Source organism: Acanthaster planci, linkage group LG03 (assembly GCF_054643075.1).
Source record: "Acanthaster planci isolate LZ-2023a linkage group LG03, COTS_SCS, whole genome shotgun sequence".
Taxonomy (NCBI): Eukaryota; Metazoa; Echinodermata; class Asteroidea; order Valvatida; family Acanthasteridae; genus Acanthaster; species Acanthaster planci.
This window is the reverse complement of record NC_141779.1, coordinates 22,726,043-22,739,230: the sequence shown is the minus strand read 5'-3', so window position 1 is coordinate 22,739,230 and position 13,188 is coordinate 22,726,043. Positions and strand designations below refer to the sequence as shown.

Genomic DNA, 13,188 nt, shown 5'->3' with positions numbered 1-13,188 from the left:
AGTAGCTATTTATTTCGTCTCTTACTAGATCCATGCGACAGTAGTCCTTGTGTCCATGGAGAGTGCCGCTCTCGGCCTAATGGCGGATACAGGTGCCAGTGTAAACCGGGCTACAGTGGAAGCAAATGTGAAATAGAACCAGGTACGTATGTTTTGATCCCTTATCAATGGGTTTCGCAGTTAGTGTAGTGGAACACTGCAAGCAGTATTGGGGCAAGACTAGCTCAAAACTGGCATAAAGGGCCAGGTTGTTCACCGCTATCAAGCCCTCCCTATATCGCTTAGTGTTTAAAGACCCTTTGCAGGGTGATGAATGCTGTTCTGTTGCGCGGTGAGTTTTTGTTCAGAGACGCTGTTGAAGTCTCTTCAGATGTCCTGTCTGATTTTGTGGTAAGCGAGATTTCCGCTGTATGTGGAATGCATACAAGTGGTCGTGGAGTTCATCGTATCACAGACTGAAAAGTGACCTCTGAAAATTGACTGATACCACAACCTTTGCATAAGAAAACTCAGGTGCAAAATCCAATGACACTGTGTATTTATTGTCTCTTTCGTTGACGTCTTTGAAAATACACTTGACAAAAACCTACGTCAAATATTTGTTTATAAAAAAGGCAAAAAACGCCAGAGCGGAAAACGAAATGTCTTTCTGTATAGTGAGCTTCAAATTCCAAAAATGTAAAATAACATTACACTGTAATGTATTTTACATTTTGGGAATTCGGAGCTTACAGTCAGTGCTACCCAGTTTATTCGTAGACACATGAAACGGTACAATATCAAAGGTGAAATTATGAAACAAAACGGCGAAAAGAGCTTTTTTTAGATAAAAAAATTCATCCTAAAGTTCATGTTTAGGTTCACCTCAGCTCCCTTACTAATATTTTCGTTAATCTTGAAAATTCGAGACTGAGACCACTCTGAAAATCCAGAAGAATTTCTCCAAGTGGTTTTGATTTTGATTTCCCAGTGAAACATCGATCGAGGTCATAATCGACCTAGGCATCCCCAAGTGCCTCTGTTGTCTCACCGATTTGCTTTGTTTTAAGTTCACGTAATTTGCGTCCATGAACTGCAGCAGGAGCTAACCATAGTTAGGACATTCAGGCAAAAACCGTGAGGAAAAGAACGAAATAGATTGCCTACCTGTCAATTAGTTGCTCATTTCCGTGATCAACATCTGGCTTTGCTCCATCCGGGTCGAAAATAATCGTGCTTTGGTTTAGCTGAAAGCTGACAGTCATCCATATTAATGGCATCGCTGGGATCGGTGGACTACATGTTGAGATTCGTTAACCGGCAGGAAATCCTGCAACAAGTCATTATTTTCCTTGCTTCGTCGGTAGGGTAGCGGTGTTACTTCCATGCATAAAAAGTGGTAATGTGCTGCGTATTCACGTGAAGTGTTTAACACATCGATATCCAACAACCGATGCAGCAGTATTGCATTAGTTTTTCATAAATTCTTTCATGTCACATTCTTTGTAAATTTTGGGCGTTATTCTTAGAAGTAGCTATCTATTTCGTCTTTACTAGATCCATGTGACAGTAATCCTTGTGTCCATGGGGTGTGCCACTCTAGGCCTAATGGCGGTTACAGGTGCCAGTGTAAACAAGGGTACAGTGGAAACAAATGTGAAATAGAACCAGGTACGTATGTTTTGATCCCTTATCAATGGGTTCGCAGTTAGTGTAGTGGAACACTGCAAGCAGTTTTGGGGCAAGACTAGCTTAAAACTGGCATAAAGGGCCAGGTTGTTCACCATTATCAAGCCCTCCCTATATCGCTTATTGTTTAAAGACCCTTTGCAGGGTGATGAATGCTGTTCTGTTGCGCGGTGAGTTTTTGTTCAGAGGCGCTGTTGAAGTCTTTTCAGATGTCCTGTCTGATTTTGTGGTAAGCGGTTTTTTCCGCTGTATGTGGAATGAATACAAGTGGTTGTGGAGTTCATCGTATCACAGACTGAAAAGTGACCTCTGAAAATTGACTGATACCACAACTTTGGCATGAGAAAACTCAGGTGCAAAATCCAATGACACTGTGTATTTATTTCTCTTTCGTTGACATCTTTAAAAATACACTTGACAAAAACCTACGTCAAATAGTTGTTTATAAAAAAGGCAAGAAAATGCCGGAGCCGAAAACGAAATGTCTCTGTGTGTGGTGAGCTCCGAACTCCAAAAATGTAAAATGTTTTACAGTTAGTGCTACCCAGTTTACTCGTAGACACATGAAATGGTACAATATCAAAGGTGAAATTATGAAACAAACTGCAAAAAGAGCTTTTTCCGATCAAAAATTCATCCTAAAGTTCATGTTTAGGTTCACCTCAGCTCCCTTACTAATATTTTCGTTAATCTTGAAAATTTGAGACTGAGACCACTCTGAAAATCCAGAAGAAATTCTCCAAGTGGTTACAATTTTGATTTTCCAGTGAAACAACGATCGAGGTCATAATCGACCTAGGCATCCCCAAGTGCCTCTGGTGTCTCACTGATTTGCTTTGTTTTAAGTTCACGTAATTTGCGTCCATGAACTGCAGCAGGAGCTAACCATAGTTAGGACATTCAGGCAAAAACCGTGAGGAAAAGAACGAAATAGATTGCCTACCTGTCAATTAGTTGCTCATTTCCGTGACCAACATTCGGCTTTACTCCATCCGGGTCGAAAATAATCGTTCTTTGGTTTAGCTGAAAGCTGACAGTCGTCCATATCAATAGCATCGCTGGCATCGGTGGACTACATGTTGAGATTCGCTAACCGGCAGGAAATCGTGCAACAAGTCATTATTTTCCTTGCTTCGTCGGTAGGGTAGTGGTGTTACTTCCATGCATAAAAAGTGGTAATGTGCTGCGTATTCACGTGAAGTGTTTAACACATCGATATCCAAGAACCGATGCAGCAGTATTGCATTAGTTTTTCATGAATTCTTTCATGTCACATTCTTTGTAAATTTTGGGTATTACTCTTAGAAGTAGCTATCTATTTCGTGTCTTACTAGATCCATGCAACAGTAGTCCTTGTGTCCATGGAGAGTGCCGCTCTCGGCCTAATGGCGGATACAGGTGCCAGTGTAAACCGGGCTACAGTGGAAGCAAATGTGAAATAGAACCAGGTACGTATGTTTTGATCCCTTATCAATGGGTTCGCAGTTACTGTAGTGGAACACTGCAAGCAGTTTTGGGGCAAGACTAGCTCAAAACTGGCATAAAGGGCCATGTTGTTCACCGCTATCAAGCCCTCCCTATATCGCTTAGTGTTTAAAGACCCTTTGCAGGGTGATGAATGCTGTTCTGTTGAGCGGTGAGTTTTTGTTCAGAGACGCTGTTGAAGTCTCTTCAGATGTCCTGTCTGATTTTGTGGTAAGCGGTTTTTTCCGCTGTATGTGGAATGCATACAAGTGGTCGTGGAGTTCACCGTATCACAGACTGAAAAGTGACCTCTGAAAATTGACTGATACCGCAACCTTTGCATAAGAAAACTCAGGTGCAAAATCCAATGACACTGTGTATTTATTGCCTCTTTCGTTGACGTCCTTGAAAATACACTTGACAAAAACCTACGTCAAATATTTGTTTATAAAAAAGGCAAAAAACGCCAGAGCGGAAAACGAAATGTCTTTCTGTATAGTGAGCTTCGAATTCCAAAAATGTAAAATAACATTACACTGTAATGTATTTTACATTTTGGGAATTCGGAGCTTACAGTCAGTGCTACCCAGTTTACTCGTAGACACATGAAACGGTACAATATCAAAGGTGAAATTATGAAACAAAACGGAGAAAAGAGCTTTTTTTAGATAAAAAAATTCATCCTAAAGTTCATGTTTAGGTTCACCTCAGCTCCCTTACTAATATTTTCGTTAATCTTGAAAATTCGAGACTGAGACCACTCTGAAAATCCAGAAGAAATTCTCCAAGTGGTTTTGATTTTGATTTCCCAGTGAAACATCGATCGAGGTCATAATCGACCTAGGCATCCCCAAGTGTCTCTGTTGTCTCACTGATTTGCTTTGTTTTAAGTTCACGTAATTTGCGTCCGTGAACTGCAGCAGGAGCTAACCATAGTTAGGACATTTAGGCAAAAACCGTGAGGAAAAGAACGAAATAGATTGCCTACCTGTCAATTGGTTGCTCATTTCCGTGACCAACATTCGGCTTTACTCCATCCGGGTCGAAAATAATCGTGCTTTGGTTTAGCTGAAAGCTGACAGTCGTCCATATTAATGGCATCGCTGGGATCGGTGGACTACATGTTGAGATTCGCTAACCGGCAGGAAATCCTGCAACAAGTCATTATTTTCCTTGCTTCGTCGGTAGGGTAATGGTGTTACCTCCATGCATAAAATGTGGTAATATGCCGCGTACTCACGTGAAGTGTTTAACACATCGATATCCAACAACCGATGCAGTAGTATTGAATTAGTTTTTCATGAATTCTTTCATGTCATATTCTTTGTAAATTTTGGGCGTTATTCTTAGAAGTAGCTATCTATTTCGTCTCTTACTAGATCCATGCGACAGTAATCCTTGTGTCCATGGGGTGTGCCACTCTAGGCCTAATGGCGGATACAGGTGCCAGTGTAAACAAGGGTACAGTGGAAACAAATGTGAAATAGAACCAGGTACGTATGTTTTGATCCCTTATCAATGGGTTCGCAGTTAGTGTAGTGGAACACTGCAAGCAGTTTTGGAGCAAGACTAGCTCAAAACTGGCATAAAGGGCCAGGTTGTTCACCGCTATTAAGCCCTCCCTATATCGCTTAGTGTTTAAAGACCCTTTGCAGGGTGATGAATGCTGTTCTGTTGCGCGGTGAGTTTTTGTTCAGAGACGCTGTTGAAGTCTCTTCAGATGTCCTGTCTGATTTTGTGTTAAGCGAGTTTTCCGCTGTATGTGGAATGCATACAAGTGGTCGTGGAGTTCATCGTATCACAGACTGAAAAGTGACCTCTGAAAATTGACTGATACCACAACCTTGGCATGAGAAAACTCAGGTGCAAAATCCAATGACACTGTGTATTTATTTCTCTTTCGTTGACGTCTTTGAAAATACACTTGACAAAAACCTACGTCAAATAGTTGTTTATAAAAAAGGCAAGAAAATGCCGGAGCCGAAAACGAAATGTGTCTGTGTAGTGAGCTCCGAACTCCAAAAATGTAAAATACTTTACAGTTAGTGCTACCCAGTTTACTCATAGACACATGAAATGGTACAATATCAAGGGTGAATTTATGAAACAAACTGCAAAGAGAGCTTTTTCCGATAAAAAGTTCACCCTAAAGTTCATGTTTAGGTTCACCTCAGCTCCCTTACTGATATTTTCGTTAATCTTGAAAATTCGAGACTGAGACCACTCTAAAAATTCAGAAAAAAATTCTCCAAGTGGTTATAATTTTGATTTCCCAGTAAAACAACGATCGAGGTCATAATCGACCTAGGCATCCCCAAGTGCCTCTGTTGTCTGACTGATTTGCTTTGTTTTAAGTTCACGTAATTTGCGTCCATGAACTGCAGCAGGAGCTAACCATAGTTAGGACATTTAGGCAAAAACCGTGAGGAAAAGAACGAAATAGATTGCCTACCTGTCAATTGGTTGCTCATTTCCGTGATCAACATCTGGCTTTACTCCATCCGGGTCGAAAATAATCGTGCTTTGGTTTAACTGAAAGCTGACAGTCGTCCATATCAATGGCATCGCTGGCATTGATGGATGACATGTTGGGATTCGCTATCCGGCAGGAAATCCTGCAAAATGTCATTATTTTCCTTGCTTCGTCGGTAGGGTAGTGGTGTTACTTCCATGCATAAAAGTGGTAATGCGCCGCGTACTCACGTGAAGTGTTTAACACATCGATATCCAAGAACCGATGCAGCAGTATTGCATTAGTTTTTCATGAATTCTTTCATGTCATATTCGTTGTAAATTTTGGGTATTACTCTTAGAAGTAGCTATTTATTTCGTCTCTTACTAGATCCATGCGACAGTAGTCCTTGTGTCCATGGAGAGTGCCACTCTCGGCCTAATGGCGGATACAGGTGCCAGTGTAAACCAGGCTACAGTGGAAACAAATGTGAAATAGAACCAAGTACGTATGTTTTGATCCCTTATCAATGGGTTTCGCAGTTAGTGTAGTGGAACACTGCAAGCAGTATTGGGGCAAGACTAGCTCAAAACTGGCATAAAGGGCCATGTTGTTCACCGCTATCAAGCCCTCCCTATATCGCTTAGTGTTTAAAGACCCTTTGCAGGGTGATGAATGCTGTTCTGTTGCGCAGTGAGTTTTTTTCAGAGGCGCTGTTGAAGTCTTTTCAGAAGTCCTGTCTGATTTTGTGGTAAGCGGTTTTTTCCGCTGTATGTGGAATGAATACAAGTGGTCGTGGTCGTATCACAGACTGAAAATTGACCTCTGAAAATTGACTGATACCGCAACCTTGGCATGAGAAAACTCAGGTGCAAAATCCAATGACACTGTGTATTTATTTCTCTTTCGTTGACATCTTTGAAAATACAGTTGAAAAAAATCTACGTAAAATAAATTTACGTTTATAAAACAGGCAAAAAATGCCGGAGCCGAAAACGAAATGTCTTTCTTTATAATGAGCTCCGAATTCCAAAAATGTAAAATACGTTACAGTCAGTGCTACCCAGTTTAGGCTACTCGTAGACACATGAAACGGTACAATATCAAAGGGGAAATTATGAAAAAAGGCTGCGAAAAGAGCTTTTCTTATATCAAAAATTCATCCTAAAGTTCATGTTTAGGTTCACCTCAGTTCCCTCACTAATATTTTCGTTAATCTTGAAAACTGCAGACTGAGGCCACCGTGAAAATTCAGAACAGATTCTTCAAATGGTGACAATTTCGATTTCCCAGTAAAACAATGATCCTAGCCATAGTCGCCCTAGGCATCCCTAAGTGTCTCTGTTTTCTCACAGAATTTCTTTGTTTCAAATTTACGTAATTTGCGCCCATGAACTGCAGCAGGAGCTAACCATAGCTTCAGACATTCAGGCAAAAACCGTGAAGAAATGAACGAAGTAGCTTGCGCACCTGTCAATTGATTGCTCCTTTCCGTCCTCAACGTCCGGCTTTATTCCATTCGAGTCAGAATTCGTGCTTTGCTGCTTCCGAAAGCTGATCTCACCGTTGTCCATATCGATGGCATCGGTGGACGACATGTTAGAGTTCCTATCTGGCAGCAAATTCTGACAAACGTCTTCATTTTCCGTGCTTCGTCTGAAGGGTAGTTGTGTCACTGGGATGCGTAAAAAAATGGTAATGTGCCGCGTATTCACGTTAAGTGTTTAACACATCGATATCCAACAACCGATGCAGCAGTATTGCATTAGTTTTTCATGAATTCTTTCATGTCACAATCTTTGTAATTTGTGGGCGTCATTCTTAGAAGTAGGTATCTATGTCGTCTCCTACTAGATCCCTGCGACAGTAATCCTTGTGTCCATGGAGAGTGCCACTCTAGGCCTAATGGCGGATACAGGTGCCAGTGTAAACAAGGGTACAGTGGAAACAAATGTGAAATAGAACCAGGTACGTATGTTTTGATCCCTTATCAATGGGTTCGCAGTTAGTGTAGTGGAACACTGCAAGCAGTTTTGGGGCAAGACTAGCTTAAAACTGGCATAAAGGGCCAGGTTGTTCACCGCTATCAAGCCTTCCCTATATCGCTTAGTGTTTAAAGACCCTTTGCAGGGTGATGAATGCTGTTCTGTTGCGCAGTGAGTTTTGTTTAGAGGCGCTGCTGAAGTCTTTTCAGATGTCCTGTCTGATTTTGTGGTAAGCGGTTTTTTCCGCTGTATGTGGAATGCATACAAGTGGTCGTGGTCGTATCACAGACTGAAAATTGACCTCTGAAAATTGACTGATACCGCAACCTTGGCATAAGAAAAATCAGGTGCAAAATCCAATGACACTGTGTATTTATTGTCTCTTTCGTTGACGTCTTTGAAAATACACTTGAAAAAAATCTACGTAAAATATTTGTTTATAAAACAGGCAAAAAATTCCGGAGTCGAAAACGAAATGTCTTTCTTTATAAAGAGCTCCGAATTCCAAAAATGTAAAATACATTACAGTCAGTGCTACCCAGTTTACTCGTAGACACATGAAACGGTACAATATCAAAGGGGAAATTATGAAAAAAGATTGCGAAATGAGCTTTTTTAGATCAAAAATTCATCCTAAAGTTCATGTTTAGGTTCACCTCAGCTCCCTCACTAAAATATTTTCGTTAATCTTGAGAACTCCAGACTGAGGCCACCGTGAAAATTCAGAAAAAATTCTCCAAGTGGTTACAATTTTGATTTCCCAGTGAAACAACGATCGAGGTCATAATCGACCTAGGCATCCCCAAGTGCCTCTGTTGTCTGACTGATTTGCTTTGTTTTAAGTTCACGTAATTTGCGTCCATGAACTGCAGCAGGAGCTAACCATAGTTAGGACATTCAGGCAAAAACCGTGAGGAAAAGAACGAAATAGATTGCCTACCTGTCAATTGGTTGCTCATTTCCGTGATCAACATCTGGCTTTACTCCATCCGGGTCGAAAATAATCGTGCTTTGGTTTAGCCAAAAGCTGACAGTCGTCCATATTAATGGCATCGCTGGAATCGGCGGACTACATGTTGGGATTCGCTAACCGGCAGGAAATCCTGCAACAAGTCATTATTTTCCTTAGTCGGTAGGGTAGTGGTGTTACTTCCATGCATAAAAAGTGGTAATTTGCCGCGTGCTCACGTGAAGTGTTTAACACATCGATATCCAACAACTGATGCAGCAGTATTGCATTAGTTTTTCATGAATTCTTTCATGTCACATTCTTTGTAAATTTTGGGCGTTATTCTTAGAAGTAGCTCTTTATTTCGTCTCATACTAGATCCATGCAGCAGTAATCCTTGTGTCCATGGAGAGTGCCACTCTCGGCCTAATGGCGGATACAGGTGCCAGTGTAAACAAGGGTACAGTGGAAACAAATGTGAAATAGAACCAGGTACGTATGTTTTGATCCCTTATCAATGGGTTCGCAGTTAGTGTAGTGGATCACTGCGAGCAGTTTTTGTGCAAGACTAGCTCAAAACTGGCATAAAGGGCCAGGCTGTTCACCGCTATCAAGCCCTCCCTATATCGCTTAGTGCTTAAAGACCTTTTGCAGGGTGATGAATGCTGTTCTGTTGCGCAGGGAGTTTTGTTCAGATGCGCTGTTGAAGTCTCTTCAGATCTCCTGTCTGATTTTGTGGTAATCAATTTTTTCCACTGCATGGGGAATGATTACAAGTAGTCGTGGAGTTCATCGCATCACAGACTGAAAATTGACCTATGAAAATTGACTGATACCGCAACCTTTGCATAAGAAAACTCAGGTGCAAAATCCAGTGACACTGTACATTTATTGTCTCTTTCGCGTGACGTCTTTGAAAATGTCTTTCTATATAATGAGCTCCGAATTCCAAAAATGTTAAATACATTACAGTTAGTGCTACCCAGTTTACTCGTAGACACATGAAATGGTACAATATCAAAGGTGAAATTATGAAACAAGACGGCGAAAAAAACTTTTTTTAGATCAAAAATTCATCCTAAAATTCATGTTTAGGTTCACCTCAGTTCCCTTACTAAGTTTTTCGATAATCTTGAGAACTCCAGACTGAGACCACCGTGAAAATTCAGAAAAAAAGTCTCCAAGTGGTTATGATTTTGATTTCCCAGTAAAACAACGATCGAAGTCAAATCGACCTAGGCATCCCAAGTGTCTCTGTTTTCTCCTTGATTTGCTTTTTTTAAGTTCACGTAATTTGCGTCCATGAACTGCAGCAGGAGCTAACCATAGTTAGGACATTCAGGCAAAAACCGTGAGGAAAGAACGAAATAGATTGCCTACCTGTCAATTGGTTGCTCATTTTCGTGATCAACATCTGGCTTAATCCATCCGGGTCGAAAATAATCGTGCTTTGCTTTAGCCGAAAGCTGACAGTCGTCCATATAAATGGCATCGCTGGCATCGGTGGACGACATGTTGGGATTCGCTATCCGGCAGGAAATTCTGCAAAAAGTCATTATTTTCCTTTCTTCGTCATTAGGGTAGTGGTGTTACTTCCATGCATAAAAAGTGGTAATTTGCCGCGTACTTACGTTAAGTGTTTAACACATCGATATCCAACAACTGATGCAGCAGTATTGCATTAGTTTTTCATGAATTCTTTCATGTCATATTCGTTGTAAATTTTGGGCGTTATTCTTAGAAGTAACTATTTATTTCGTCTCATACTAGATCCATGCAGCAGTAATCCTTGTGTCCATGGAGAGTGCCACTCTCAGCCTAATGGCGGATACAGGTGCCAGTGTAAACCAGGGTATAGTGGAGACAAGTGTGAAATAGAACCAGGTACGTATGTTTTGATCCCTTATTAATGGTTCGCAGTTAGTGTAGTGGAACACTGCAAGCAGTTTTGGGGCAAGACTAGCTCAAAACTGGCATAAAGGGCCAGGTTGTTCACCGCTATCAAGCCCTCCCTATATCGCTTAGTGTTTAAAGACCCTTTGCAGGGTGATGAATGCCGTTCTTTTGCGCGGTGAGTTTTGTTCAGAGGCACTGTTGAAGTCTCTTCAGAAGTCCTGTCTGATTTTGTGGTAAGCATTTTTTTCTGCTGTATGTGGAATGAATACAAGTGGTTGTGGAGTTCATCGTATCACAGACTGAAAAGTGACCTCTGAAAATTGACTGATACCGCAACCATTGTATAAGAAAACTCACGTGCAAAAACCGGTAGTGGAAGGCTATTCAAAGTTCATGTTTAGGATCATCTCAGTTCCCTTACTAATAGTTTTGGTAATCTTGAAAAAGTTCAGACTGAGACCAATTCTTCTCGATTAGATAGTACTGTGGGACGGAAAAAGTTGACAAATGTGGCTTTGTATTGAAAGGATTAAAAAGGTTACTGGGTATGGCCCGTGCTACACAATGACTTTCTGCTTCCGATATTCCTGTAAATCTGTGTACCTCTCGCATGCATGTTGGTACATCTGCCTCTATTCGCAAGGAGGCAGAGCATTTTCGATTTACGGAAGGATATTGTGGCGGGACGACTGACACCTTTTGTGGCGAGCCCAGTAGACCGGCCTGATAGAAGATGGGATTTACCTGGCCTAACCCCACAAATATATTTAATAACCTTGCGCAAGGACGAGCGGCTACCCAGACACAAGGGGGGATATCAGCTAACGAGCGGCGGACTAAGCCTAGGAGCAGTTCGTTTGGTGGAAATTTACCACCGCTTAAGAAAGATCCATCTGGCAATAAGGCAATTAAATGAAGGAAAACCTAAATCAGCCTCACAATGACACAGGATTTCCAAGGACAATTAATCAAGTAATTGGTTTATTGCAATAATAAATCAATGAGGTATATAAATATCACAAGGTTTATTTACACATTTATTTATTTATTCATTTATTTATTCCATTTCTTTATCCAGGGTATGCCCAAACAGTTACAAACTTGTTTCCATTGGGGCCCTGTGATCATTACAAGTTAATAAAATAGTTGGAAAATCCCAACGAAAAGTAGAATTCACATCAATATTTACAAATGCAAACCACTAAAATATCACACACAGTGAACATTTAAATAATCAAGGCATTAATTAAATACTTATCACGGAATGGGTGAACCCCCCCCAAAAAAACACTATGGGAAAAAAGAACACGGGGAAATTCCCGATCCGGCTCCAGCGAACATTGGCAACCAAGTTTACTACTCCATAGATCAGCGTTTTGGACTTCACGGCACTGGTCATGACTTTCCGTAGTTCTGATTTGAATGTCCCTGAGGAGTACAATACTTCTGAGTTGTTCTGGCAAATTGTTCCTTGTTTTTGCACCACTCACGGTAAAACTTTGAGCGTAGCATTCTTTTTTAGCTAAAGGGACTTTAAGTGCCTTGTTAACTGAGTTTCTTGTTTCACGAATCTGTGTGAATGGCATAAATAGATTGTCATACACATAGGAGTCAATTTGTTTAGACATTTAAAAACAAGAACAGCCTTTTTAGATCAAACTCTCTCGTAAAATGGTACCCAGTTCAGTAAAGTCCGATTAGTGCCTCCAGCTTAGCTAAGGACAAATGGAGCCAGTAATATCTTAGCGATATTTTGTGGTGTTTTGGTTGCAATTAGCTACAATTTATGGTTGCGACCAGAGGGAAATATGTCTCACATTAGCTCTACCTTTGCCTCTGGAATAAACTTTTGCTTCGTTACACTATCCATGAAATGTATGCATTTTTATTTCCGTCCTTCCAAAACTTTAGTTTTCAAAGACTTGGTTCGAATTTAGCTAAGACTGTCCAACATAATGTTGACCATCACTGGACAGCTACATTCATAACGAACAAAATGAGCTATTTTATCACAAGGAGTGATCATGAGATCTCATAAAATAAACATTTTTATTAACATCGCAATGGAAATGATTGAAATAAATCACAAATCACATACACAACCTAAACTATATTAGTTACGTACATATATAATATATTTACTTAGCATTAAGTGTGTTGGTGGCTTTACTACAGGGTGATATGTCCAGTGCAGTGCAGTTGGTAAAGTTGGTATTGCACTCCCTGCTTGCTACCATCTGCTGCAGCCGCTGGTCGGGGAGGGCAGCCGATTTTTTAAAGTCTTCCCCTGCCAGTACATAGCCTCTCCAACACAAAGACACCTGTAGTGCCTCTTCGTGGCAGCACACGGTAACTGGGCATCTTGCAGCCCCAGGCTGACTCTGCAGCGGATCTCGGAGCAGCAGTGGTCCCCAGAGACATGGGCCCACCCGTAGGCCCATATGCCCTGATTACATGTCAACCACTGCGGATAGCAAAGGCTAAATAAGACCTGTCAATTGGCGGACGATCCTTTCTGAGGGAGAACGGCCATCTAGCAACATCGTTTTTTGCAGGTATTGAATTAACAGCCAGGGAGATAACCCTGTCACAAATCTGGAGTGGAGCCCCACAGGCGGTCGGCTGGCTTTGTCTCATGTTAACCCCCCAGCAGCTCCTGCATCCCTGCTCATCCCAGTTGTCTTGATCCCGTCCTGCCATCATCTGGATACGAATGATCTGGGACGAGAGGGTGAGGCTGATGTTGCGCGATTCTTTCTCACCCAAATTAACTT

At 41.2% G+C, this 13,188-nt stretch overlaps 1 protein-coding gene across 18 annotated transcripts in view; it reads left to right on the top strand.

Moving 5' to 3' along the window:
• The window catches only part of LOC110973026 (uncharacterized), a 53,745-nt gene that overhangs the window by 15,834 nt on the left and 24,723 nt on the right, over positions 1–13,188 (top strand). For 15 of the 18 annotated variants that reach the window (XM_087134585.1, XM_087134575.1, XM_087134576.1 and 12 more), the window contains 8 exons: positions 29–142; positions 1,537–1,650; positions 3,003–3,116; positions 4,512–4,625; positions 5,975–6,088; positions 7,439–7,552; positions 8,897–9,010; positions 10,289–10,402. In XM_087134585.1, coding sequence (XP_086990711.1) covers positions 29–142; positions 1,537–1,650; positions 3,003–3,116; positions 4,512–4,625; positions 5,975–6,088; positions 7,439–7,552; positions 8,897–9,010; positions 10,289–10,402 — 912 coding nt within the window. The remainder of the gene's footprint in view (positions 1–28; positions 143–1,536; positions 1,651–3,002; positions 3,117–4,511; positions 4,626–5,974; positions 6,089–7,438; positions 7,553–8,896; positions 9,011–10,288; positions 10,403–13,188) is intronic. The other 3 variants (XM_087134577.1, XM_087134578.1, XM_087134586.1) reach the window with 3 other exon arrangements.